We start from the raw sequence: 27,682 nt of genomic DNA, 5'->3' as shown, positions 1-27,682 counted from the left end.
TAGTAACTTTAATTTAAAGGAATACCTGTAATTTTTCATAATTTTAAATAAAAAGCTTAACAGCTAACAGAAGATAGACTATTTTTTTTTTAAGAGGTAAAAATAATAGTAAAAGTAGTTGCCTGTGGGAAGAAGGTCTGAGGGCTCTAGGGTAGAAGGGAGCATTTTCATTGTGTTACCTTTTTGTGCCACTTGAAAAATTACTGTTGTTGTTACCTTCCTAGGTAAAAAACAAAAACTAGTTTGTTTTTTTAACATCTTTATTGGAGTATAATTGCTTTACAGTGTTGTGTTAAGTTTCTGCTGTATAACAAAGTGAATCAGCTATATGCATACATATATCCCCATATCCCCTCCCTCTTGCATCTCCCTCCCACCCTCCTTATCCCATCCCTCTAGGTGGTCACAAAGCACTGGGCTGATCTCCCTGTGCCATGCAGCTGCTTCCCACTAACTATCTTTTACATCTGGTAGTGTATATATGTCAATACCACTCTCTCACTTCGTCCCAGCTTACCCTTCCCCCTCCCCATGTCCTCAAGTCCATTCTCTACATCTCTACGTCTGTGTCTTTATTCCTGTCCTAGGTTCATCAGAACCATTTTTCTTTAAGATTCCATATATGTGTGTTAACATATGGTATTTGTTTTTCTGACTTGCTTCACTCTGTATGACAGACTCTAGGTCCATCCACCTCAGAAAAAGTAACTCGACTTGCTTCACTCTGTATGGCTCTAGGTCCATCCACCTCAGTAAAAGTAACTCAATTTCATTTCTCAAAAACTCGTTTTTAAAGACAGTCTTAAAAATAATCATATTTATAAGCATCATAGTTATTAGTCTGTCATAAGATCAAGGCCAAACAGTGACTTTGAGAAATCCTGAAACTGGATTAGTTTAGATCTATCCCTGAATTTAAAGCTGGCTATTAATTTTTTATTCCAGCTTGCAAAACTCATAGCTAGTTTCTTGAACTGGATATTATATACAAAGAGTTTTATTCTTTCTTCCAAGTTGTAATATGCATTCAGCTGAGGAGTGTATTTCCCATATCCACTGAACCTTCCAACTCAAGTTACACTTCCAGTTTCTTACCCCACTTAGTTTTTGTATACTTGCAGGGTCAGAATAGCCCAGGATAATATCAAAGTGTTTTGTACTTTCCTTTTTTAAAAATGATAAATAGTACTTCTAGAGACAACGACCCTGTCCTCGTACCTACAGTCGCTTGATATGTCACTTACCAGTTGAAATTACAGTAACAATGGTGTGCTGTAAGTATAAAAATGTTTAAAGAGAATACTGAGAAAGTTTATAGAAAGATCATATTAACTTAAGACTTGGCTATGGTTAAAGATGGGAGAGCAAAATGTATTTGAAATTTGACAGAATTTTTACTTCACAATAACCTAATATTACTGATAAAAGTGAAGGGGCAGTTGAAAATGGGTAATGTTGAAATAACTGTTAATTAGCTTATGGAATAATGTGTTCATAGTTAGCCAAAGACAGCAGATGACCAAAATGGTGCTCTTAAGTTCTGACATGGCACTTACTGCTGCAAGTTGCTAGGTTACAAGCAAGGTGTACACAGATGGAAATGAACAAATAATATAAAAAGTCTATGTAGATAGACAGGAGATTCATATTTTATTTCTCCAGTGACATATTTACAGTTGAATATAAATTAAAGGCCTGCTTGCACACCAAAGCCAGGTCCGTTAGGTGGTTCAGTCAAAGAGGTAAGACCTCCAGCTGGCTCACATGAGAAGCGTCCACTCCTGAAAGGAAAAGTAACATTAAATTGACTGCTAATGATTACCATTTATAACTGTTACCTCACAAGAGCTCAGTTAAGTAACTATTTCTCCTCAGAAAACTAGCATGGATTATTTAATCCAAACATTACAACTGCCGCAAGATTTTCTCTTCCTAACTTTAAATATAAAAACTGACATAAAAATATGAAATATGAAAAATATAAAAATAATACTAATACTAGTTCCCACTTACTGAGCAGTGTACATACATCACTGGCTCATTAAATCTTTACAACAATACTATGAGACAAGGGACACTGGCCAAAATATTTTACAGATACAGAAACCAAGGCTTGGGATGATGCAGCATCTGCCCAAAGATCATAGCTAAGAACTACAGCAAAATAACCTAGCCCCAGAGGACATTTTTAAAAAGCATGTTTTAATAAACTAGAGCACTACATTTATTCTTTTTATATTTGAATTTTATTTTGACTGAGATCCACTGTCGCAGGGAATACACAGTTACACACTGTATTTGGAAACAAAAACTGGATTCCTTGAGAGATCTGAAGATTTGGGAGGATGCCCCTTAGAAGCAGTAAAGACAAAATCCGTTTGTATTTTTGTTTTTAAAGGCTAAATTATTCATATTAATTTTTCAAAAACAGGTTCCAGATCAGGGTGGCTACCATAGCCACAGAGAAAACATGAACAGGTCCTCCTATAGTTCTATGAAGGGAGGCAGTGCAGAGGTAAATGAACCTGTCTTTTCACCACCACACATACTTCCCAGGTAATCATTCAGGCTCAACCTCTGCCCTGTCTGACCTCTGTTGCTAGAGCCTAGCTCAGCACCTACTCCTGTTTCACCCTTCTACTCCCTGGCTTTGCTCATTTACCTTGTTCCTGCCACAGATTTCAGCTGAGGAACTTATTCAATTAAATCATTTTATTCCCTCTGGCTTTGCCCTTCACATTCTGTCATCAATCTTATAAGTCTATTTTTAGAGCCCTAGAAAATCATTCGTTGAGGGGACAGGAAAATGACACCACATAGTCATTTATAAGATCTTTTAAGCTATTACATTACAAAATCCAAGTAACTAAGTAGTGTATTATAATAAAGAATACCTACAAAGTCAGAAATTAGTTAATATATTTGCATTATAGGTTCACTATGAAAACCAGGTAAAAAAGCAGTTACTGTACTGTTACAGCCTAAAATTAAAGTTTTAGGGTAAGTAGCAAAATGATATTTAGCTTTAATAAACAGTATTTCGCTTTGTAATTTTTTTTTTATGTCAACTGGCAGCACAGGTACCCTTGCTGCTCTTTGACTACCACTGAAATAATGAAATTGATCAATTTTGGAGGACCTTTCTTTCTTCTCCTTTACTCTTGTGGTTTAAGCTCAGCTACCCTCTTTATCAACACAAAGGATCAACTTAGGAAGATGAAAAAACTGAAGTTTCTGGAACAGTAAATAGAATTAATCATGTATACTGCATGAGCTCTTCACATGCAGATTATGGAATTTCATATGAGAAAGGAACTTTAAGAATAATCTGGTCCAGTTTCCTAAAGTTTGTTCCATGAAATTACCATCCCATAACATACTTTAGGGGAAAAAAAGGGGTTCCAGTCCTCTGTTATGCCTGCCTGCAAACTTTCCCCGGCCCCCACCATTCACAAAATGCACATTAAAATACTACAAAGGCTGTAAAATACTCCAGTAAAGCCTACAAACTTGGTTTAATCTACTAATCATGTAACTTTCCCCCTCACTTTATCTATAAACATGCTTCAGAACCCTAGAGAGGCCATGATCTAGCCCCACCCATTCACCCAACAGCCACAATTTACACCCAGATTTTCACGTAATAAAAAACAAAAAATGATTTCCCCGATATGCTTAAAATACCATCTATTAATTACTTTGTTCTCTTCATTACAATTCAAAAGGTAAATCTGGTTTTTTAGCCATTCCAACACTACTTGCACAGTAATCATTTTAACTCATTTGCATTCTAGAAAACTTGGCCTTTCTGTACATTTTTTATGGCTTAAAAAAAGTACTTCTTGGACTTCCCTGGTGGCGCAGTAGTTGAGAATCTGCCTGCCAATGCAGGGGACATGGGTTCGAGCCCTGTTCTGGGAAGATCCCACATGCCGCGGAGCAACTAGGTCCGTGAGCCACACCTACTGAGCCTGCGCTCTAGAGCCCACGTGCCCTAGAGCCCGTGCTCTGCAACAAGAGAAGCCACGGCAATGAGAAGCCCGTGCACCGCAATGAAGAGCAGCCCCAGCTATGAAGAGCAGCCCCAGCTTGCGCAACTAGAGAAAGCCCACTCATAGCAACGAAGACCCCACGCAGCCAAAAATAAATTTAAAAAAAAAAGAATCTCTAGCACACAAATATTTATAAATGTCAAAAGAAAGAATGTTGTCTTATCATCTGTTTTTTTCTTTCTAGCCATCATTTACCAAAATAATAAAGCAGTTTTGAACCACAAAGAGAAATCTTTACCAATTTTGGCCAGAGTACACCTGATAGTGGTACTCAAATCAGTTACCACTGAACCAGTTTAATTTCTCTAATTACTCAAAGACTCACAACTAGCACCTCTTTCAAATATTTAAGCAGAGGGCTTTATTATAAAAATACTAATAAAAAAGCAGTAGCCAGCTTTGGTTAATTTAAAGAACAGCTATAACTATTTTGGTTACTGCTGTCATCACAGTCTCTCTCAATAGCCAAGAAATTAACTTGGGGAAGTTCTTATTTTCATATGCTGGGAAGACATTCTGAATTACCATGTCCAGATACACTCTTTACATATACCACTGATGGATGCTCTGCAATTACTGAAAACTAAATAGATTTATCTCGGCTATTTATTTATTAAAAAAAATTTCTTTTTGGCTGCACCGCATGGCAAGCAGGATCTTAGTCCCCTGACCACCTGTGCCCCATGCAGTGGAAGCGCAGAGTCCTAACCACTGAACTACCAGGGAATTCCCTATATTAGCTTTTTAAATAAGAGGTGATACGTAGGAAATAAAAATAGGTTGAGAAACCAGTAATTCTTTTTTTTTTTTTTTTTTTTGCGGTACGCGGGCCTCTCACTGTTGGGGCCTCTCCCGTTGCGGAGCACAGGCTCCGGACGCGCATGCTCAGCACGCGCAGGCTCAGCAGCCATGGCTCACGGGCCCAGCCACTCCAAGGCACGTGGGCTCTTCCTGCACCGGGGCACGAACCCGTGTCCCCTGCATCGGCGGGCGAACTCTCAACCACTGCACCACCAGGGAAGCCCCGAGAAACCAGTAATTCTTAAAGTCTTTGGCTCAAATCTAGAACACCGTCAAAAAAATCATATTGAAAAACTATTTACAGTTACTGATAAAGCACCATCCCTATTATTATTAGATGTCGAAAGTGCTTTACTGTGGTACTTAGTTCCTGTTTATTAATGTTAAAATACAATGTTATAGTATCTCCTGTACTGAAAACAACAACAAACTCTTAATTTCATCCCTGGTAATCTCATCCAGACATGGCTTTAAATACCATCTATAATAACTAATGAATCCCCAATTCATATTTCCAGCCCTAATGTATTCCCTAAATCCCAAGCTCGTATCTAAACTTCCAGCACTCTACCATGGATGTCTAAGTAGGCATCTCAAACATGCTAAGTAGCATGTCCAAAACAAAGTGACTTTTCTTCCCCAAACTTGCCCTACCCCAAATCTTCTTCATTTTAGTTAAAGGACTCACTGACGTGCTCAGACTAAAAAGCTAGAAATCATTCGTAATTCCTCTGTCCTACAACATCCACTAAATTTTAAACTATTCTTTCCACAGCAACTACGACAATAATTTTAACAAGATCACGCATATCATTCCCTACTGAAAACACTCCAACAGCTTTTTATACTTAGGATTCAACCCAAATTGCTTACCTGGGCCTCTACCTACCTCTCCGACCTCTTCACCACTTTCCTCCTTGATCACTCACTTCAACCATACTGTCATCTTACTTTTCCTCCAGGAACTTAATACCTCCTCTTTCCTCTCCCTCTGCAACACTGTTCCTCCAGCTCTTTACATGGTTCCTTTGGGCTTATCATTCAGGTCATTAATTCACCACCTCAGAAAGGCCTCACCTGACTAAATTTACTTCCAGTCATCCTCCATCCCCTAACCTGTTTATTTTCCTCCTAGCATTTACTATTCAGGTATTACACTAGTTGTCTCTCTCCATCACTAGAATATAAAATATATGACGACTTTACCTTGTTCATAATTTGTATGCACAACCTAAAACAGTGACTGGCACACAGCACACATCCAGAAACATTTGTGAAACAAATGAATGCTGAGGGAATACAATAAAGTAGACAAAGCAACTATCTGTCTGTTTGTGTGGCAGGAGATTTAATGCTGGATTAATGTTGTCATCGATAGATCACAAAGTTCACAAAGGACGGAGGAGGGTCTAAAGCTCCAAAAGTATGACTACAGAATTACAAACAATACCTAATGAGAAAAAAAGGGGACATTTAAAGAAACCAAGTGGATTTCACAAGGAAATGGGCACCTGAGATATTAAAACAAAGTACCCCAAAGTTGAAAGAAGTATTATGGGTTTAAGTAGAAACAAAAGAGTAGCACGAACTTATTTTAAAATATCTGAGTCCTAAAAACAAGCTAAAGTTTGTGAAAAATATTATGAACTTTTGTTTCTGGGCAAGGGGCGGCTACAGTTGAAGCAAGGATAAGTAAGGGACAGGACCAGTGGCTAAGAGAAATATTGTAATGTTAAATGACAAAAGGTTTCACTTCCGTAGCCTCCATAAAGGAGACTAATTCTTCACAGTGGAAATGTTTTATTCCTAAAAAATGTTTTCAGTGTAGCCCAAGTAAGTGAGGAACTAGGAAGAGAATGCCAAACCTCTTTAAGCAAATTCAAGTGTTGAAAGAATTGTATGTTTTTTAGGGACCAACTTGCCTTTACTAAACTTAAGTTATCCTGAACTGACCTCTTTTTCTTATTAGGTAGGGTTATTAGTCGGCCAGAACAATGAGGGAGTAATTCTCAGTACTTCTTGCAGACTACAGAACCGTGCATACCCTCTTGACCTAGTAATTCAACCTCAGGGAATCGTTTGTAACAAAAAGAAGGAAAATATATTTTAAAACAGGGTAATAAAGAGCACATCATAGTTCTCGCAATACATTAGAATACTATATGGCCTTTAAAACCTATATATATATTGAGACAAGGAAAATTTTATATAACATAAGCAGAAAAAATACAAAGGGACTATAACTGTATAAAACCATGCAAACATTGCTAGTATTAAGAGAGAATTTTAAGTAATGTGAACACTTAGATAAGGAATAGGGGTTTGTTTAGCAGCAAAAGTTCAGGTTCATAACTGAATAAGGAGTAATTAGTAGTTATTAATTACTGCAGTTAGTAACATAACTGCAGGATTGGAGTAGCCTGGATAAAACAATGTTTAAGTTGAAAAAAGATCTAGGCATTCTAACTGACTGTAAGTACAATTTAATGGTGTAATGTATCTGAAGTAAGAATTGATGTAATTAGGCTGCATTATTATAAGCATGATGTCTGGAATAAAGAAGACAGTCCCACAATGCCCCACATGCTAAGTACATATCTCAAATACTGTGATTAGTTTAAGTGTCACATTAAGAAACTCATTTCCAACCAGAAGACCTGCCAAGGAGGGAGACCAAAACTATGTCATATAAGGAAAAACAATGAAACAACTGTGAATATTAAATCTGAGAAAAGATATGGGGAAGATGAGATAGCTATTTCAAGTAACTAAAGAGCTGGCATTTGGAAGAGATATAAAAATTATCTTGTGTTTGTTCAAAGGACAGAACCTTTGGACCTTTAGGTGGAAATCAGAGGGAAGACAGACTTTGGGTCAAATCCTGGCAGTATGAACTTTTAAACAATGAAATAGATTTCTATTTGCAGTACATTTCCCTTCTTTATAACATCCAAGTAGATGGATGATTATCTGATAGGGTTTTAGATGATTATCTGATAGGGTATAGGGTTTTAGATGGGGGAAAAAAATCATTGCTTTAAATGACAAGTTGATTTAGATAGTATTCAAGGCTCCTGAAAACTCCTGTGGACTTAGGGTTTAAAATTTTAAAATTAAGTCTACATGAAAGACTAATGTAGGTTAAGCCATTAAAATTTATTAAAAAGAAATAAAAGGATACCTTGGCCCAGGTTTTGGGATTTTGCCAGCCTTGAGTTCATCAATAATTTCTTCAATATCCTTAGGTGTCAGATCCTCCTAGAAAAAAAAGTAAAAAAAAAAAAAAGTAAAATAGTCAAATATTAAAATTACATCCTACCTCAAAATCAGTGTAAATCCCTAATAACAGTTTACTGTCTGTCTCAGCTCACAAGTTAGTTACCAAGGCAGCAACAACTGAGTAACTCCTATACATAGTCTGTCCTGCTAAATGCAATAGCAATAGGAGCTGCAGCTGAAGAGGCAGCACAGAGCAGCGCTTTGAAGGGAGATAGTTCTGCATTTGAGCTGAAGTCCCAACACTTACTAGCCAGCAATCTGAGAGAAATTACTCGGCTTCCCCAAATTTGTTTCTTCATTCATAAACTGACTTCAGAGCGTTTTGAGGATTAAAAGAGAAAATAAATAAAATAGAACACTGCCATGCAGATGCTCAACAAATGCTATGTCCTTGAAGAATCAGTGAGATGCAAATAGTAATTAGCACCAGCAGTCATAAAAAGTAGATGCCTAATATCTGTCCCTAAGCTAATGATCTAGTACCCTAGTGATATATCTTATTTCCCAGGTGAAATTCATCCTGTTGCAAACTTCACTTAATTTTCAAAGGGAAAAGTAAAAAACTTATTTTGGACACATTTATTTTAATAAATCCTGACCCTCCAATCCCCGTTTCAACCAGAACAGCTTTGTATTTTGTACACTATGCACCTGTGTAAAATTCTTACCTCAAGGGTTCTGTTATTTAAAATAACAAATACAATTAAAACACATAGACACACTCCTACCCCTGGCTGCACCCTAGGTTTAGTCAAAAGACAGTCAAAACAGAATGGGGCAAGATTAAACTAATAAAAGTGCCTAAACTACATTATATCCCCTCTACCCCTCCCAAACTGTTACGTACTTAAGAAAATGTTTTTAGGACCCTGGTACTATGCTAGAGAAATCATGATTCAGTACTGTATATTCAATGCCTGGCCTCATAGAAGCCCTTTAATATAGAATAAACATTTATAAAAATAAGAACTGCTTAGGGTGCAACAGATGCTCAGAACCTCAAAACTAGAAGGAATCTTTAAACTCACCTAATGATTTTATCTCCCCCAACTCTTTATTATGAAAATTTGAAAAGTATACATGAAAAACCATATTCCTTACCATATCTGAATTATGTACACATATGCCTTTTGGTTTTGTTTTGTTTGTGGTTTTTTTTTGGCTGTACATTAAAAGCAAGTTGCAGACATCATGACACTTCACCCCTAATAACCACAGCGGGCGGGCAACTCCTAAGAACTTTTTTTTTTTTTTTTTTGGCCTCACTGCACAGCTTGTGGGATCTTAGTTCCCTGACCAGGGACTGTACCCAGGCCACAGCAGTAAAAGCCCAGAGTCCTGACCACTGGACCGCCAGGGAACTCCCAGAACATTTTTAAATGTTCTTAAGTAACACAATGTCATTACCACACCCAATTAACTAACAATAATTCCTTAATAAAATCAAATGTCAAGACCATATTCAAAGCTACCCAACCATCCTCAAAATGTATTTAATATTTCTCTCTAATCGGTATCCAATCACAGTTTATGTGACTATTTCATTTTATCCACTGGTCAGCTGAGATCCATAAAAGTTAACTGCCTCAGGCTTCCCAGGTGGCGCAGTGGTTAAGAATCTGCCTGCCAAGATTGGCAGGGAACACCGGTTCGAGCCTTGGTCCGGGAACATGCCACATGTCACAGAGCAACTAACCCCGTGGGCCACAACTACTGAGCCTGTGCTCTAGAGCCCATGTGCCACAACTACCGAAGCCCACACGCCTAGAGCCCGTGCTCCACAAGAGAAGCTACCGCAGTGAGAAGCCCACACACCGCAACGAAGAGTAGTCCCCACTCGATGCAACTAAGGAAAGCCCGCGTGCAGCAACGAAGACCCAATGCAGCCAAAAATAAATAAATAATAATAAAACAGTTAACTGCCTCACCAAAGACCATACCACTACTCACTGAATCTCTTGCATAAATCCACAGTCTACTATATTTAGACTTACAGTGCTTCATATAAAGCCTTGACTGTCTACTTCCTGATTAAATTAAGATCCTCATGATTATGAGTAAATTGCAGAAGTGTGGGAAAAGGGTAAGTTATTGCCATATTTTTAAAGGAATTTTTTTTTTAAGTATGAGAAAGAAAAGGTAAGAAATTTTAATCACCATTATTAAAATGAAGAAAACCCCTATAGGTAATAAAAACATCCTAGAAATGTAAAATGCCAAAGAAGTCCAATTTCATCTTCATTAAAAAAAAAAAAAAAATTGTAGATTTCCATTACAGGCATTATGGCAGTCCAGCTATCCTGACTGAATGTCCTATTGTAACAACTAACAATGCTGGATAAAATTTTTTTTAAAACTTTAAAATTTTATCAATATCAAGGCACTGACAAGAAAAAAATACCCAGAGGCCAAAAACTCAATGAAAACTTAGGGAGACAGTGGAACAGCAAAAAACTGTGGCTTCAGAGTTTCATAGCCTAGAGGGGCAAGGGACAAACCTCCAGGACACAGGAGGTCATCCAAACCACATAAAGCTGAGACCCCCCCAAAAACTCTACCCTCAATATAAGGGAAAACTAGAAATTAAAACTGTCCCCCAAAACAACCCTGCTACTCTGGAACCTTACACTTTAGGGGAAGAAGAGGGGAGGATTTAAGAAGAGGGGATTTCTTTTGGGCCAGTAGTATTTCCAGGAGCAAGAGAGAAGCAAAGTCAATCCCTTCTTGAAGTATCTACCTTCGACACAGGTCTTAAAAGAATTTCTATAAACAAACTTCTAAGAATTATGAACTAACAAGATATTATGAATGACAGCCATGATATAATTAGGGTAGCAAGCAATTAAAAAAGATAACTAGAAAACTCCATACACTTGGATATTAAGAACACTTCTCAAAAACACAGGTCAAAGAAGAAATCAAAATGCAAATTTAAAAATATTTAGAACTAAATGATAAAAATATTACTTACCAAAACTTGTAATGGGACTTCCCTGGTGGTCCAGTGGTTAAGAATACACCTTCCAATGTGGGGGACACAGGTTCGATCCCTGGTTGGGGAACTAAGATCTCACATGGTGCAAGGCAACTAAGCCTGTGCGCCACAACTACAGAGCCCACACGCTCTGGAGCCCATGCCACTAGAGAGCCCATGCGCTGCAACTACTGAGCCCACTAGCTCTGGAGCCTGTGCGCCACAACTAGAGAGAAGCCCACACACTACAACAAAAGATCCCACAGGCCATAACCAAGACCCAACACAGCCAAAAATAAATAAATAAATAAATATTAAAAAAAAAAAAAAAAAAGAACTTGTGAGGGGCTTCCCTGGTGGCTCAGTGGTTAAGAAGCCGCCTGCCAATGCAAGAGACACAGGTTCGAGCCCTGGTCTGGGAAGATCCCACATGCCGCGGAGCAACTAGGCCCATGCGCCACAACTATGAGCCTGTGCTCTAGAGCCCACGAGCCACAACTACTGAGCCCGTGCACATAGAGCCCGTGCTCCACGACAAGAGAAACCACCGCAATGAGAAGCCCACACACCGCAGCAAAGAGTAGCCCCTACTCAACAAAACTAGAGAAAGCCCGCACAGCAACGAAGACCCAACGTACCCATAAATAAATAAACAAACAAAATAACTTCCTTTAAAAAAAAAAACTTCTGAGATCTGGCTAAAGCAGTTCTTAGAGGTATGATACAATCTCTGTCAAATTTTTAAAACACAATATAGTATTATTAGCAAGCCTAGATACATATATTTTGAAAGTTTAAAAAACATGTACAGGAAAAACACACTAAATTTATGATAGTGGTTATCTCTGGGAATGAAAGGAAAAGAACAGGATTTTGGGGGTGGGGGAGGTTTACCCTCACCTATAGTTGATTTCTGCGTATAATAATGATAAAAACTATAATACCTAAAGCAAGTGTGGCAAAATATTATTATCTATTAAGCCTTGGTGGTTATTTTTTGTATTTATATGTAAATTATTAAATTTTTCATTATTTAAAAGATTTAAAAAAATTTATTTATTTACTTTTGGCCATGTTGGGTCTTTCTTGCTGTGTGCAGGCTTTCTCTAGTTGTGGTGAGCAGGGTCTACTCTTCGTTGCGATGCGCGGGCTTCTCACTGCAGTGGCCTCTCTTGTTGTGAAGCACGGGCTCTAGGCGCGCGGGCTTCAGTAGTTGTGGCTCGCAGCCTCAGCAGTTGTGGTGCACAGGCTTAGTTGCTCCACGACACATGGGATCTTCCCAGACCAGGGCTTGAACCTGTGTCCCCTGCACTGGCAGGCAGATTCTTAACCACTGCTCCACCAGGGAAGCCCTAATGATAATAATTTTTTTAAAACATTCTGGTGGACAACAATGTGGAAGCTAAAACTGACATATTTTATGTAAAGTTTTTCTATTCTTTGATTTTTAATAAAGTTTGGAAACCAGGAAAAAAGAAACCTTCTAGATATTTATGCCAACAGTTTCTTCTAAATGAATAATTCAGAAACCAACATCCACATGACAAGAAACCAAATGTTTAAAATATTTTAAATATAACATCATACAACTTTATATTAAGTAAATACTCACATAGTAGTTGTCATTTATTTGAACCATTGGTGCGTTTACACAGGCCCCTAAACATTCCACTTCTATAAGAGTGAAAAGTTTGTCAGGTGTAGTCTCTCCAACCTTTATTCCTAAAATATAAATAAGCACTGGTAAGGACCAGGTTATATTTTAATTGCAATATAGTTTAAGAACCAAAAAAAACCAACATAAAAAGCATATATATATGAAGTATTTACAGAGGCATATAAAAAGTATTGAAGAGCATTAAATTTCTTAAACTCTGTATAGTTATTATAGAACATTAAAGGATTTAAGTGGACTTGTTCCTTTAAAAACAAATTTCAGAGGACTCATCTCCAGTGTTTGTTGTTACATAACAGTGCATCAGACCCTATTATCTTCATTTTGATCATGATAATTAACCTACTAAAATCAGTCATACTATAAGACGGGTAAAGACTCAGAAAACAGCTAATGTCAAAGATTAAGAATGTAAGGAATATAGGTACTCTCATATCTTTAGGGAAGGCATTTTAGCAAAATATAGTAAAATCTGACCCAGCAATTCTACTTCTTGTAAACAACCTTCGTGTATAATTGGACAAGTATGCAAAGACATGTTGTACACATGAAAGTAACTGCAGAATAATTTAACTTATAATAGAAAAATGAGGCACACATATTATTATAGCCAAAATCAAGTGCAAAAAGCAAACAGACATATTACATTTATGTATTTAATAATGAAAATAATTAAAACAACATAAAATCTAAAACTAATATACCTAACTGTTATCAGAATTTGTACCTCGGAGATGGGGGGTGGGTAGGATTTTGAGCAGACTTCACACTTCTGTCTTACATACTTCTATACCCTCCAACTATTTTTACAACATACAAGTAACAACAAAATTAAGAGACACCTCCTTTTACTTCATTTGATATGTAGAGTGATAAACGCAGCAATGGCAGTTTTTTATAGTAAAATGCCCTTTTAATTCTGTGAATGCTACTGTAATAACATCTTTCTTTTTTAAACATCTTTATTGGAGTATAATTGTAATAACATCTTATTCCAAATTTCCCTTCCTGGAGCATTCTTCCTATTCTAGTATCATTTTTGTTTTTAAAATAAATTTATTTATTTATTTTTGGCTGCATTGGTCTTCCTTGCTGCATGCGGGCACCAATGCGCCACCAGGGAAGTCCTATTCTCATATCTTATTTGTTCCAAGTCTTGTTTGGAAGGATACAAGGATGATATAATCACTTCTTTATGTGCCACATGCTATCACACAACAAGTGAAACTTAATTTTCTAAACAATGAAAACTTTAAAACTTTGAGAAGCTTTTAAAACATACTCAATGGTTAAGGAAGAAAACATGAAAACTCAGCTTTGAGGAGGAGAACTAAAGAATACAAAATAGGAAGCAATAATGGTGGGCAAACACAGTAAGACAAAAATTTACTCATGAAGTACAGATCCAGTAAGATGGTAAAAGTTTGAAAATAAAGGTAAGAAATAGGTCAAATCTCGAAATACAACTCTATTTTTTCATAAAATTTATAAATATACTGTGTCCCATACCAAGCTTTTTCTGAATGGCCTCCAGTATGCTGTCGGAGTTACGAAGCATGCAAGGCGTAGTAGTGCAGACTTGAACATGATACTTTCCAACTGGCTTTCGATTATACATTGTATAAAAAGTTGCTACTTCATATACCCTCATTGGAGGTACTTGTAAAACTTCTGCAACCTAAAATATTTAAAAATAATATGATTACAATATTTATTAATTGAGCATATTACTTCAATTTGGTAAAAACCAAAAAAGTTCTTCAAAAGCAGAAACTATATCTGTATCTGATATCTGCGAGGCTAAGTCCTTCAATTTTGACACTTAAAAATTATACATATATCCAGGTTTTGACGTGAAAAAGGAACTCATTAAATGGCATTTCAAATGACAAATATATTAAACTTTCTCTTATCAGGGATTCTAAAAGAAATTTATTCTCAAAAGACGTCTAATCCCTGCTCACTTGTGCAAGATTAAAGTAGGTATGCTAAATTTAATTTAGTGATACTAAACCAGGCTTATACGTCTGAATATTTCTCTCAAAATACACACACTGGGGCCTGACCAATGGAATTGTAAGGCCCTGGTGTTTAATTGAAAAAGCTCCCCCAAGCTGCTGCTGTGCACCTCCCTACGCCTTAGTGATGGTTAAGGAAATGCTGCATGTGCCTCTGGATTTTGTTTTTGTTGTAAGGTTGGGCTTTCTTTGGGGGGGGGGAGGGGGACAGTAACATTAAAAATCTCAAAGTGGAAAGAATCTTGATTCTATTCTCTATATGCTATTTCTTGCCTCTCACACATATACAACCAATTCTAAATAGAACAGGACAATATTTTTGAAATGTTCTCACATTAGTTTCTCATTTTTTTTTTTTTTTTTTTTACGGTACGCGGGCCTCTCACTGTTGCGGCCTCTCCCGTTGCGGAGCACAGGCTCCGGACGCGCAGGCTCAGCGGCAATGGCTCACGGGCCTAGCCGCTCTGCAGCATGTGGGATCTTCCTGGACCGGGGCACGAACCCGTGTCCCCTGCATCGTTAGGTGGACTCTCAACCACTGCGCCACCAGGGAAGCCCTCTCATTTATTTTATTTTGCTCTGCTAAGCTTGACACTCAGCAAGACTTCCAACAAGCTTACCATTATTAAAAACATAAATTAAAAAAAAAGTATTTATGATTAGAAACGTATCTAAATCATTATTGAGGAAGTTGGCAATTATAAAAATAATGTAAGGAATTTAGAAAACCCCCAAACATATATGTGATTTACTGGAAAAAAAAGAAAAATAAGCACTTATGTTTACTAAGTATAGTACCAACCAAACTTGCTTTATAACATTTTTCATAGTAAGAAAACAAAAAACTAAAGGTCCACAACAGTGTTAGAGTACTGTACAAAGTAAATAAGAGATCAATGAGCTATATCTAAAATTTGCATCCGGGATTCCATTAGATAAACTGAGGACATTCCTATACTCCAAGAAAGACGATAATAGTCTAACCTAATAGTTAGACTTTAGAAAGTGAAAAGGAGAATGAAGTATAGCAGAATCTCTGCAATATTCAGTCAAGTAAAAAAGGCATAGAATTATAAATGATTCAGTCCCAGCTCTATCACTTAGAAATCATAATATAATAATTGGAAGAGCTCTACCTAGTTCAAGATCATCACTGCAGATGAGGAAATCCAGAGAAAAATCAGATCTCTTAGTTCAAAGTAAAATATGTTTTCCATTATATCACATTGGCTTATTAGTCATGTGATTCTCACAAGAATCAAATAATAATGTAAGGTTTTATATGGCACTTTACTGTAACATAATACCATACAAATGTAGTTGTATTAATAGGATATGAATAAACTTGAAATCTGGATTACTGCTGAAAACACTATTAGGAAAAAATGAATCCTAAAACATGCATGAATATATTAACCATATTTAAATGGGTCACCCATAAGATTTCTGTAGGTTGTGGATTCCAAGCTGCCATAATCAAGTGTCGTAGATACCATGTATTATATGTATTTTTGTTAACGCCTATAGCCAAAGATGCAAAATATTAAAAAGATTCACATTAGCTGTGAGCAGATCCTTTTCTCTGCAATTCTAGTGTTTAAGCAGTATATTCATTTTCAGAATATCTTGACAGCAAATTATACACATTTGGGATCTTTTATTATTATTGCCATTTCTCTCAAAGACAGAAAAAAAGAAAGCCTCTTTCACTATAATGCCTTTACTACTTCTTGCAAGGATAAAAAGCTCTACCCTTTCAGTTCTCTGCATTATTAAGGGAACCAACAAAAACATAAATGTAATTTGAGTTATGAAACATATAAATGATTAAAGGGCTTCCAACTCCTGGACTGATATCAATGAATGTCAGAGAAATTTCTACATAAGGAAGTTACTATACACAATCTCTCCTCTTTTTGAACTAACACAAAAATGAAGTACCTTGTTCATAGCAGAGATGGGCAGCCATCCATTCTGTCTTTGGGCTAAATCCAGGACTGGAAGCACAGCTGCTGCTTTATGCCCTTCTGGGTAGTTTTTTACAATTGCCTCTATCCTCTGTATCAAAGAAAAAGCACTTGTTTTTATACATCTGGAAGATACTAAATATTTTGTAAATTAATTAAGTCATACCTTATAGTTTTCCGGTGTGAAATCAAATGGAGTATCTGGGTTATTCTCAGGAGTATCTCTGTGCTACACAAAGGAAAAAAAATGTTTTCCAAAATTATCAAAATTGCCTCAAAAGTGTGAATAACTTTGTACTTTACTACTACTGTTCATGTAATCTCTTTGCTTTAATTCGAACATGATATATACATCAACCTATCCTTGCATCAAGAAGAATGGCTAAACTAATTATGAAATATAGATCTGATGAGTATGATTACCAAAATATTAGCAGAATTCAAAAATCTCGAAGTTTTCAAAATCATCCTTTATAGGTTATGAGAAGTAGCTTTAGGATCAAAACCCAAAAAAAGCATTATCCAACTTGATTAGAGAATAGGATCTTCTAATGTAATCTAATTACAAAAAATTACCAATTATTGGAAGCCTAATGAAATTAAGACATAAAATTTTTTTTTAAATTTATTTATTTGGCTGTGCATGCGGGATCTTCGTTGTGGCATGTGGGACTTTTTTTTTTTAATTATTATTTATTTATTTATTTGGTTGCATCGGGTCCATTGAGAAAGGCGGGCTCCTTACTTGCAGCAGGTGGGCTCCTTAGTTGTGGCATGAATGTGGGATCTAGTGCCTGGACCAGGGATCGAACCTGGGCCCCCTGTACTGGGAGTGTGGAGGCTTAACCACTGAGCCACCAGGGAAGTCCCGGCATGTGGGATCTTTAGTTGCGGCATGCAAACTCTTACTTGCAGCATGTGGGATCTAGTTCCCAGACCAGGGATGGAACCCGGGCCCCCTGCACTGGGAGTGCAGAGTCTTAGCCACTGGACCACAACGGAAGTCCCTAAGACACAAAATACTGAGTGTGAAAATATGTGCATTTTTCCAAAAGAGAGTGTACCAGATTGTCAAAGGGACGTACCTCCTACAACAAAAGCACCATTTCTTCCCCACACAACAGAAACTAGCCAACAGCTAGTTTTCTGTAACAGAAACTAGCCAACAGCTAGTTTTCTGTAACAGAAACTAGCCAACAGCAAGCTTTATTTCTTCTCCAAAAGAGCAGGCCCTCTTCAAACACTGACAAGAAATGGCATGTCAACAGGAAATCAAATGAGTCACACTGAGATTAACACTTACATCAATTAATGTTTTGTATGTATGGTGAACACAGAACTGAATCCCTTAGTAAGTTAACTCTCAGAGTTCTGTTTTTTCAAGGACATAGAAGAGAAAAAAAGCGGAAACTTTGGACAATGATCTCTAATGTTTTTAGACAAAGATGACAAAATACAAAGCAGGACTCTACTTATTAATAGTATAGCTAACTCATTTATTAAGAGTCAGCCTAAAAATAATTCATTTTCCAAAATGATACCACTAACTCTAAATCAACATACAAGTCCACTAAATTGCCTTTAAACACTAGATTGATTCCTAAAAAATGTACCTTGTCACAGAAAGGGGATACATATCTTAGCCTTTCTGAATTGTGCAACCAAGCTAGGGAATTCATCGACCTCTACCTGTAGTGAAACCCTGGACATGAAAAACATAAAGGCCAACTGCCAATGTGTTCGCTGTATTACTAAAATCTATGAGTTTCAAGCTAGTGCCATTTTGGGATTCCCCAAGTTGCAGCCTCAGAATCTTCACTAGCCAACATGAATGATTTTTAAGAACCTAAAGTGTGACAAGAAATCAGGTTAGGTTCACAGTTATTTCACCAAGGAATAATCTAAATTCTTATTCCCAGAGTTGCGCTGGTATCAATTTAAATTTGAGAGGTTTAGCTGGAACTACACCTCTTGAAATGTAGTGAATTCAATTAGCTATGTTTAAATTCCCACAATGGCCAGCAAATACCAAAGATATGTTGTGTTGTATCCACCCAAATTTCCAACTCCTTCCATTCTGAAGAAATCTAAGTAATTACTTACCACAAATAAGGCTCCTCCAGCTCCATTCTGCACAGCTGTCTTATGCAAATTCCTTACATGTCTTCCCTAAAATTTTAAGAGAGTTTAGTAAATCAAAAGCCTTATGAAATTTTAAGAGCCATAATTTAAAATAATAGAATCAACTGATAGAAGTAGAATATCTTAAGAGATATGGCCTACCACACTACACCATGCCCACCTCTATTTCAGGAGAGATATAAGGAAATGGAGATTCAAAGGTAAGGTTACTGGGCTTCCCTGGTGGTGCAGTGGTTGAGCGTCCGCCTGCCGATGCAGGGGATACGGGTTCGTGCCCCGGTCCGGGAGGATCCCACGTGCCGCAGAGCGGCTGGGCCCGTGGGCCGTGGGCCGTGGCCGCTGAGCCTGCGCGTCCGGAGCCTGGGCTCCGCAACGGAAGGGGCCGCAGCAGTGAGAGGCCCGTGTACCACAAAAAAAAAAAACAAAAAAAAAAACACGTAAGGTTACTAACTTGCCTGAGGTAACACGCGAGTCAGTGGAAGAACCAGAATGACAACCTAATCTCCTGAGTCGCATATCCTTTCTCCTACATTCTTTTGGCATGCAATTGCAGAGTTAATGTACCATTAACTTACTGCCTTTCACTTTTGTCTGAATCAAGTTGGATAGCTTTCATTTCATAAACATGTTTTCATTCTGTAAAAATGAGTTGAATGTACACCCCCTTTTCAATTCTTTACTACATTAGTTTAGAAACTCCAGCCATAAAAGTAGTTTCAGAAAGCTTCTTATAACGCTATGCAGATTGACCATACTCAATTGCTTTGGAAGGAATCCATTTGATTACTCTCTATGTTGCATTTCATTTCTCTTTGCCTTATTGCTTCTCCCCCACTTCTACCTTCTCTACCCTCTCCCTGAAAAGCAATTCTACAGTTGTTCAGAAATCCTCCAACTTCTGAGTTCTACTAACCACAGTTGGTAGAACACTGGATTAAACAAAGCATGGAACTGGCAAAGAGCTGGACAATTCAAAGGCAAACATAACAGACAAGGAAGCAAAAGCAGTGACATAACACAATCACAGATTTAACTCTTCCCTAGATCCAAATAATATTTCAGTTCAAGAAATAAGTTTACACAGAACACTTGCTTTAATTAACAAGAAAAGACCCAGGTACAGAATGTGAAACACAGGTATAAAATATGGGAGTGATAAATATATTCAGGATAATGGGGGGAGGAGGGGAGAATCTGATCAGCTGTGGTACACAAAGGGGCTTCAACTGTGTTGGCTTTGCTTTCTTTCTTAGGCAGCAAGTGGATGGATACACAATGTTTATTATATTCTTTTTGCTTTTTGGTGTCTGAGATATATGATAAAAATTTCCTTTACAATAAATGCAACACACACAACACACACATATTATACATTACATATTATGTAGATAAGAAAAATATTTCTTAAAAATAATGACATAGGGCTTCCCTGGTGGCGCAGTGGTTGAAAGTCCGCCTGCCGATGCAGGGGACACGGGTTCGTGCCCCAGTCCAGGAAGATCCCACATGCCGCGGAGCGGCTAGGCCCGTGAGCCATGGCTGCTGAGCCTGCGCGTCCAGAGCCTGTGCTCCGCAACGGGAGAGGCCACAACAGTGAGAGGCCCACGTACCGCAAAAAAAAAAAAAAAAAAAGACATAGAGGTGTTTGTGGCACAATCATAACTGGAAAATATCAAGGTTAAACAAAACAAACAGAAAAGCATAAACTACCATCCCAATATATTCAATATAGACATTAATGAAAATACTAGATGGCCTTAACAATTAAAAGTGCTTATCTGTTATTATGATAACAAGATTACAAGGGACTCTTATTTTATATTTTGTTTCTTATATTTTTCTCTATTTTCTAGGTTTCTTTTAGCATGAATTGACAAATTGAAAAAAAAATTCTTATTTAAAACAAAACGTTCATCAAGTACAAAATAAAACATCTACTGTTAATTCTTTCCAATTTCCCAGTATATCAAAATAAACACCACCAATCTCTAAGTTAGAACAGCTTCAGTTTTGATCCTTTCCTCATTATTCCAGGATATGTCACATACCTTACTTAAAAATATACAGATAATCTTGAAAATTGGTCTTCAGGCCTATGTAGCTGCATACTGGAAAATCTATTTTGAGGCACTCTCTGGCTGACCTGTAACTCTGCATATGCACGTGAATTTACACACACATATTCTCTCTCTCTCCCCAAAATAGAGTGTTTTAAAGTCCAAATCCTTGAAGACAGACTACATACTGATTGAGAACAGTCAGGAAAAAGTAGTTAAGTTACAGAAAGAAAAGCTGGAGTTTCAGATGATGATGACGATTTTTTTTAATGGAAGATTTGGGTTTAGATCACCATGCTGCCACTTGCTAACGTGTAACCTTCCACAAGTCACTTAAATTTTAAAAAGATGTTGGGGGTAGGAGTTCATTAATTAATTTATTTATTTTTGCTGTGTTGGGTCTTCGTTTCTGTGCGAGGGCTTTCTCTAGTTGTGGCAAGCGGGGGCCACTCTTCATCGTGGTGCACAGGCCTCTCACTATCGCGGCCTCTCCTGTTGTGGAGCACAGGCTCCAGACACGCAGGCTCAGTAGTTGTGGCTCACGGGCCTAGTTGCTCAGCAGCATGTGGGATCCTCCCACACCAGGGCTCGAACCCGTGTCCCCTGCATTAGCAGGCAGATTCTCAATCACTGCACCACCAGGGAAGCACCACTTAATTTTTTTGTGTCAATTTCTGTATCTGTAAAAACAGGGATATATACTTATTCAAGTATTCTGAGGTTCAAATAGTCAGGTACTATATAACCTTATCTCTGAAGATACTATAAACCTGTTAAAGCGTTACTACATCTGCCTAGCTGATATGGGGATAAAACATTTAATAGCTGAACAATGGAAGATTTAAACTGCATTTTGAGAACTGTGCTGTGTTAGCTAACTAACACAGAGTCACTGTCACTACTTGCCTGCTGTAAGTCTTCTCCCTTCCTTCTTAAACCCTGAAAAAGCTAGAATTGAAACCCACTATTAATTCTTCACTATCAAATTATATTCTTGTTTATGAAAAAAAAGTTTCTTGAATTTTCATTTGGAGTTCAGTGAATTCAACTGGATTCACTGAAGTATAGACATTTTTAGAGTCTAATGAGAAACTATAGACTCTAGTCTAGTGAAAAGCCTAGACTCTAGTCTAAGGAGGGGGGAAAATTCAGCTTACTCTTCAAATCAGTCCCGCCTAATTAAGTTGTTCTTTTCCAGTTCTAAGACGATTTCGTCCTAGAATGCTTCTTTCTTCTAAAAGTGAAACTGAATTCAAATGGCCCATTAAGTAGGGAAAAGACTACTTATAATTCAAATTTTTTTAAAATTTAAGTCTAGTTGATTTACAATATTATGTTTCAGGTGCACAACATAGTGATTCACTATATATATATATACACATATATATATATTTTTTTCCGGTACGCGGGCCTCTCACTGTCGTGGCGTCTCCCGTTGCGGAGCACAGGCTCCGGATGCACAGGCTCCGGATGTGCAGGCTCAGCGGCCATGGCTCACAGGCCTAGCCGCTCCGCGGCATGTGGGATCTTCCTGGACCGGGGCACAAACCCGTGTCCCATACATCGGCAGGCGGACTCTCAACCACTGCGCCACCAGGGAAGCCATATATATATATATATATATATATATATATATATATGTATAGTGTGTGTGTGTGTGTGTGTGTGTGTGTGTGTGTGTGTGTGTGTGTGTGTGTGTGTGTGTGTGTGTGTGTGTGTGTGTGTGTGTGTGTGTGTGTGTGTGTGTGTGTGTGTGTGTGTGTGTGTGTGTGTGTGTACGCGGGCCTCTCACTGTTGTGGCTTCTCCCGTTGCGAAGCACAGGCTCCGGACGCGCAGGCTCAGCGGCCATGGCTCACGGGCCCAGGCGCTCTGCGGCATATGGGATCCTCCGGACCAGGGCACGAACCCGTGTCCCCTGCATCGGCAGGCGGACTCTCAATCACTGCGCCACCAGGGAATCCCTATATTTTTAAAGTTATAAAATATTGGCTATATTCCCTGTGCTGTACAATAATATATCCTTGCAGCCTATTTATTTTATATATAGTAGTTGTAACTCTTAATCCCCTACCTCCATCTTGCCCCTCCCCTCTATAATTCAAACTTTTAATATCTTATTTATTCCTTTATTGAAAATGCCTGATGTGGATATTATAATGAATGTAGTAAAATAGGTGAAGTTCCTAAAGATATCAAAAAACAGGGCAGCTTTGAAAACGGCCACGTGATAACTTGCTATGAATGAGTAATAGTGTATGCCCAGTTGAAAAACAAATGAGGGCTAATATTTATCAGTTTACCTTCATTATTTTGCTTGCTTTTGTTTTATAAACAAATTGAGCCCTTTCTCTACTATTTTGAAGAAATTACCTTTGACATTAAGTTGCTAAAATTCTGTGTTAATGTATATATATTTAGGTTTTCCGTAAGAACAGAAGAGCTGCATTTACTGTTTTAAAAAAAAACCACATAGCATATATAGGGAGACAGATTAGAAATGAAAAGGCCTGCCTCCCTTGGCTCACAAAATCCCCACATAGGTATTATCATCATCCCTTGTTTTACAGATATGGAAACTAAGGCTTAAAGAAGGAAAGAAAAGAACTTTCACTAGATCACACAGCTAAATCCATGAAAAGTCAAACACAGGTTTTTCTGACTTGAGGACATGCCGTCTAAACTAAACCACTAAACCACTAAACCTAAGTTTTGTAATATTTTCAAATATACATAGGAGAGTTTTACAAATGTTCTCCAAATAAACTTGCATCAATAGTTTAACTAAAAATGTTAATTTGGATTAAAGAAATATAAGTGATTTTACTAGCATTGTGAGAGAATTATCAAGTAAAATTTGGCCAAATTTTATATTATAGAAAAGCTAAAACGAACAACTCAGGTATTAAAGGAGCATTACAGATTAAGATAACCATATTAATGGTCACAATATTCGTGATTACTTTCAGCCATCTTGCCCATAAATTAAACAAAGCATTCTTTACATATCTAAAATCCAGTATGGATACCAATAACTCTCCAATGTCCTAAGAAGAAGAATACTTCATAGAAATGAAATGTCCAAACATCATTTCAGTCAGTCTCACCTTCACCAATTACTATAACCTTAGGGAGGCTGCTCTGCTTCTCAGCACCTCTCACTGTTGTGGCCTCTCCTGTTGCGGAGCACAGGCTCCGGACGCACAGGCCCAGCGGCCATGGCTCACGGGCCCAGCCGCTCCACGGCATGTGGGATCTTCCCGGACCGGGGCACGAACCCATGTCCCCTGCATCGGCAGGCGGACTCTCAACCACTGCGCCACCAGGGAAGCCCTAGCATACTATTTTTATCCTTACACTGGAGACTGAGTTCACATCTCCAATATAAAGATCTGAGTTTGTAGTGTGCAATAGTGACCTACTGAACCTCCGTGTTTAAACTTAAAATGTGTTCATTTTCTCTTTCCCCTAAACTGTTTACGGCTGTGGCAGGCAAGAATAATGGTGCCCCAAAGATACCCACATCCTGATCCTGGGAAGCTGTGAATTTGTTAGTATACACAGCAAAAGAGGACTACAGTTGCAGATGGAATTAACGTTGCTAACCAGTTGATCCAAAAATAGGGAGATTTTCTGGATTATCAGGGTGGGCCCAAGGGCTCTTAAAACAGCAGAGGAGTGAGCAAAGTTAGAGCAGGGTCAGAATGGTATGTGAGAGCTTGACCTGCCCTTGCTGGCTTTGAAGATGGAAGGGGGCTATGGACCAACAAAGAAGGGCACCTTCTAGAAGCCAGAAAAGCCAAGGAAACAGGTTCTCCCCTAGAATCTCCAGAAAGGAAGGTAGCTCTACCAACACCCTGGTTTTAGCCGAGTGAGACCCATGTCAGACTTTTAACCTACACAATCATAAGATAATAAATTGGTGTATGTCACCAAATTTGTGGTAACTTGTTACAGGAGCAATAAAAAACTAATATAAATGCCCTCTAATCTCACTTTTCCTCCTCCCTCCCTCCCTTCCTTCCTCCCTCTCTCTTTCTTTCTAAAGAACTGGGTTAATGTCCTAGAGCCAAAATGTAGATACTGCAAAATAAATGGAATCTCTAACGGAATGGGAAAACATTTCATTCTACAAACCTTAAAATTTAGGAAGAAAAATGCCACCAAAGAACATTCTACTTCTAGTACGGCTGAGTAGATTATTATCAGGCCAAACCACTGGGTAACAACTATAAACTCTGGACAAAATATTTTTTAAAAAATTAAAAACCAGGGGCTTCCCTGGTGGCGCAGTGGTTGAGAGTCCGCCTGCCAATGCAGGGGATACGGGTTCGTGCCCGGTCTGGGAAGATCCCACATGCCGCGGAGCGGCTGGGCCCCTGAGCCATGGCCGCTGAGCCTGCGCGTCAGGAGCCTGTGCTCCGCAACGGGAGAGGCCACAACAGTGAGAGGCCCGCGTACCATTAAAAAAAAAAATAAAATTAAAAACCAAAACTCTTTCTGAAGGCACTGAAGAACAACCAAATGCAGGCAGACACATGAAGGGAGTCTAGCCTTAGAAGAAGCCAATAAGGGTTCTTTTTTTTTTTTCTTTACATCTTTTACTGTGAAGGCAGGCCCCAGTCTATCCCATGCTGGGCAGCTAAAACTCCAAGAGAAAACCTGCAGCCCTAATGTCTTGAGGTACCACAGGAGAGGCTGGGACAACCACAGGAGAGGCATAAGCAAGTGGGAAATCCCAGAAAAGGAAAAGCCAGAGTGGAGAAGCCCCCAATTCTGTGGCTAACTCCAAACATGCATGCACACAGGGCAGACTCCAAACAGCCCAGCTAAAAGAACTGAACCAATATTTGAGCCGCTGTCCACAACGGAGCCAGACTGCAGTTCAAGTTAATTGCCTGCCTGCAACAACTACAACAAAATACTCTTTGGAGGAATTTAAAAAATCTAGAGCCTCTATGACATCATTCACAATGTCCAGGATACAATCCAGAATCACTCAACATAAAACAACAAAAAAGGAAAACAACCCATTTTCAAGAAAAAAGACAATGGAGGTTACCAAACAATAATTTCAAAACTGCTACAACAGTGCTTAAGGACAGAAAGAAAAAAATCTTCAATAAGTGAAAAGATAGAAATAGAAACTATAAAAAAGGAACCAAATTAAAATTCTAAAACTGAAAACACAATCCTTGAAAATGCCACCACAACTCTCTCACCCCTACGAAACTAATTAGTGGCTTGGGAGAGAGGCATGATGAGTTGTAAAATGGTGTCAACATTACAGAAAACTTTGGGCAATTACTAAAGGAAAGATGGAAATAAACTTATTTTGAGTAGCTATTGCTCCATATTTCATAATTTTTAGGCAATTCTTGACAATCGGTCAATAAGGCATTACTGCACTTTACAGGAAAAAAAATAGAGCTCAAGGAGATTAAGAAATATGGCTCAAGGTCACACAATTAGTGTCTTCCCCTAGACACAGTACTAAATTCTGGATATTTTTAAAGCAATGACGAGCTGAATAAAATCCTGTGGCTGAAGAAATTGGCAGCTGGCTAATAAAGCAGCAATTATAACAAAATAAGCAATTTCTTTGAAAATGTAAATGATTTCCTCAAAGGTTTCTCTTTTAGGAAAGGAACTTTATTGGTGAGACCACTTTACTCACATCTTTCCTGACTTTTGCTAGATCATTCTGATATCCCACTATTTGTAAAAGGTTAGAAGGGCCTGGTTAAAGGGCAGTCACGGAATGTCACCTGTCATTATTATTATCCACATTGTTACCTGGAGCCCAGCAGGTAACAGTAGAACCTCAAGCGTTTATTGAAGACCAAACTCTGCAAATTGGAATACTCCCACTTGACAGCCGAGGACACCAGGTGAGAACAATAAGAGCCCAAAAGTGGAAAGACGGTGCACCCACCATCCAAACTCAGGTCTCCCTGCAAGGCCCTGAGCTCATCCTCCGCTACTGCGCGCCACCGCCCTCCCTTCTACCGAGAACTGATTCAACCTTTCTATGTTACTGCTGGGGGAAAGGCTGCTTTCCTTCCGGTAAATGCCCCGCCGTCATCCTCGTCATTTCTGGAACACGCTCTGTTAAGTTAGTGCGAACGGGTGTTTCACCCCGATTGTAAACGTCCTTTCTAGAGACGGGCTTGGATGTCAGGAGCGCGAGCGGCCCCGACGTCCTCCGGGTGCTGGACGCGGTGACGCCATCACTCGGCCAACTTCCCCACCTGCCAAGGGCAGTGCTGCTAGGGGACCCTGGGGCCGCCCCGCGCAGAGACTCGGCCTGCTAGGCGGGCGGGGGTCCCGGCACCGCCCTCCCGCCTCCCGTCCGGAAGGAGGCCTCGCGCCCGCCGCAGCCGCACCGCCGACCCCCTCGCTCCACGGCGACGCGGCCTCCCTGAGGAGTGCGAAGGCCGCGGTGTCCTTGCCGCCGCCCGGGGTCCCGTCCGGGGCCCTGGGCTCCCGCGTGCCCGCTGCAACAGGAGGCGCGGAGAGAGGGGGAGGGCGGCGGCGGCGCCCGCGCTCATTCGAGCCTCCTTACCCACTGGGCGGCGAAGCCGGCCGCACGGGCCCGAAGCGCCGCGGAGAGGAACATGGCAGGCCTAACTGCGGGCCTTTGGGCCGCGCCAGGTACAGTCCCGAGCGCCCGACACGCAGAGCGTGCGCGCCCCCGAGCCCACCCCGCGCGCCCAGGG

General features: G+C 39.0%; 1 protein-coding gene across 2 annotated transcripts; it reads right to left on the bottom strand.

Moving 5' to 3' along the window:
* Positions 1–1,627: 1,627 nt before the first annotated feature.
* Positions 1,628–27,682, bottom strand: NDUFV2 (NADH:ubiquinone oxidoreductase core subunit V2). 2 transcript variants are annotated; one of them, XR_009544330.1, is made up of 9 exons: positions 27,529–27,682; positions 18,870–18,935; positions 16,933–16,995; positions 16,741–16,857; positions 14,291–14,459; positions 12,719–12,828; positions 12,171–12,458; positions 8,035–8,111; positions 1,628–1,781 (listed from the first exon to the last, which is right to left on the bottom strand). XR_009544330.1 is itself a non-coding variant. In XM_060170362.1 (8 exons), exons 1-8 carry the CDS (start codon positions 27,580–27,582, stop codon positions 1,688–1,690), a joined length of 750 nt encoding a protein of 249 aa, XP_060026345.1. In that variant the 5' UTR covers positions 27,583–27,681; the 3' UTR covers positions 1,628–1,687. The 2 variants fall into 2 exon arrangements, 1 of the variants encoding a protein (XP_060026345.1); XM_060170362.1 differs by lacking the exon at positions 12,171–12,458 and having other exon boundaries at positions 27,529–27,681.

The sequence above is a fragment of the Lagenorhynchus albirostris genome, chromosome 14 (genome assembly GCF_949774975.1).
Source record: "Lagenorhynchus albirostris chromosome 14, mLagAlb1.1, whole genome shotgun sequence".
Classification (NCBI taxonomy): domain Eukaryota; kingdom Metazoa; phylum Chordata; class Mammalia; order Artiodactyla; family Delphinidae; genus Lagenorhynchus; species Lagenorhynchus albirostris.
The sequence above is the reverse complement of the archived record's forward strand: the minus strand, read 5'-3'. Positions and strand labels throughout refer to the sequence as shown.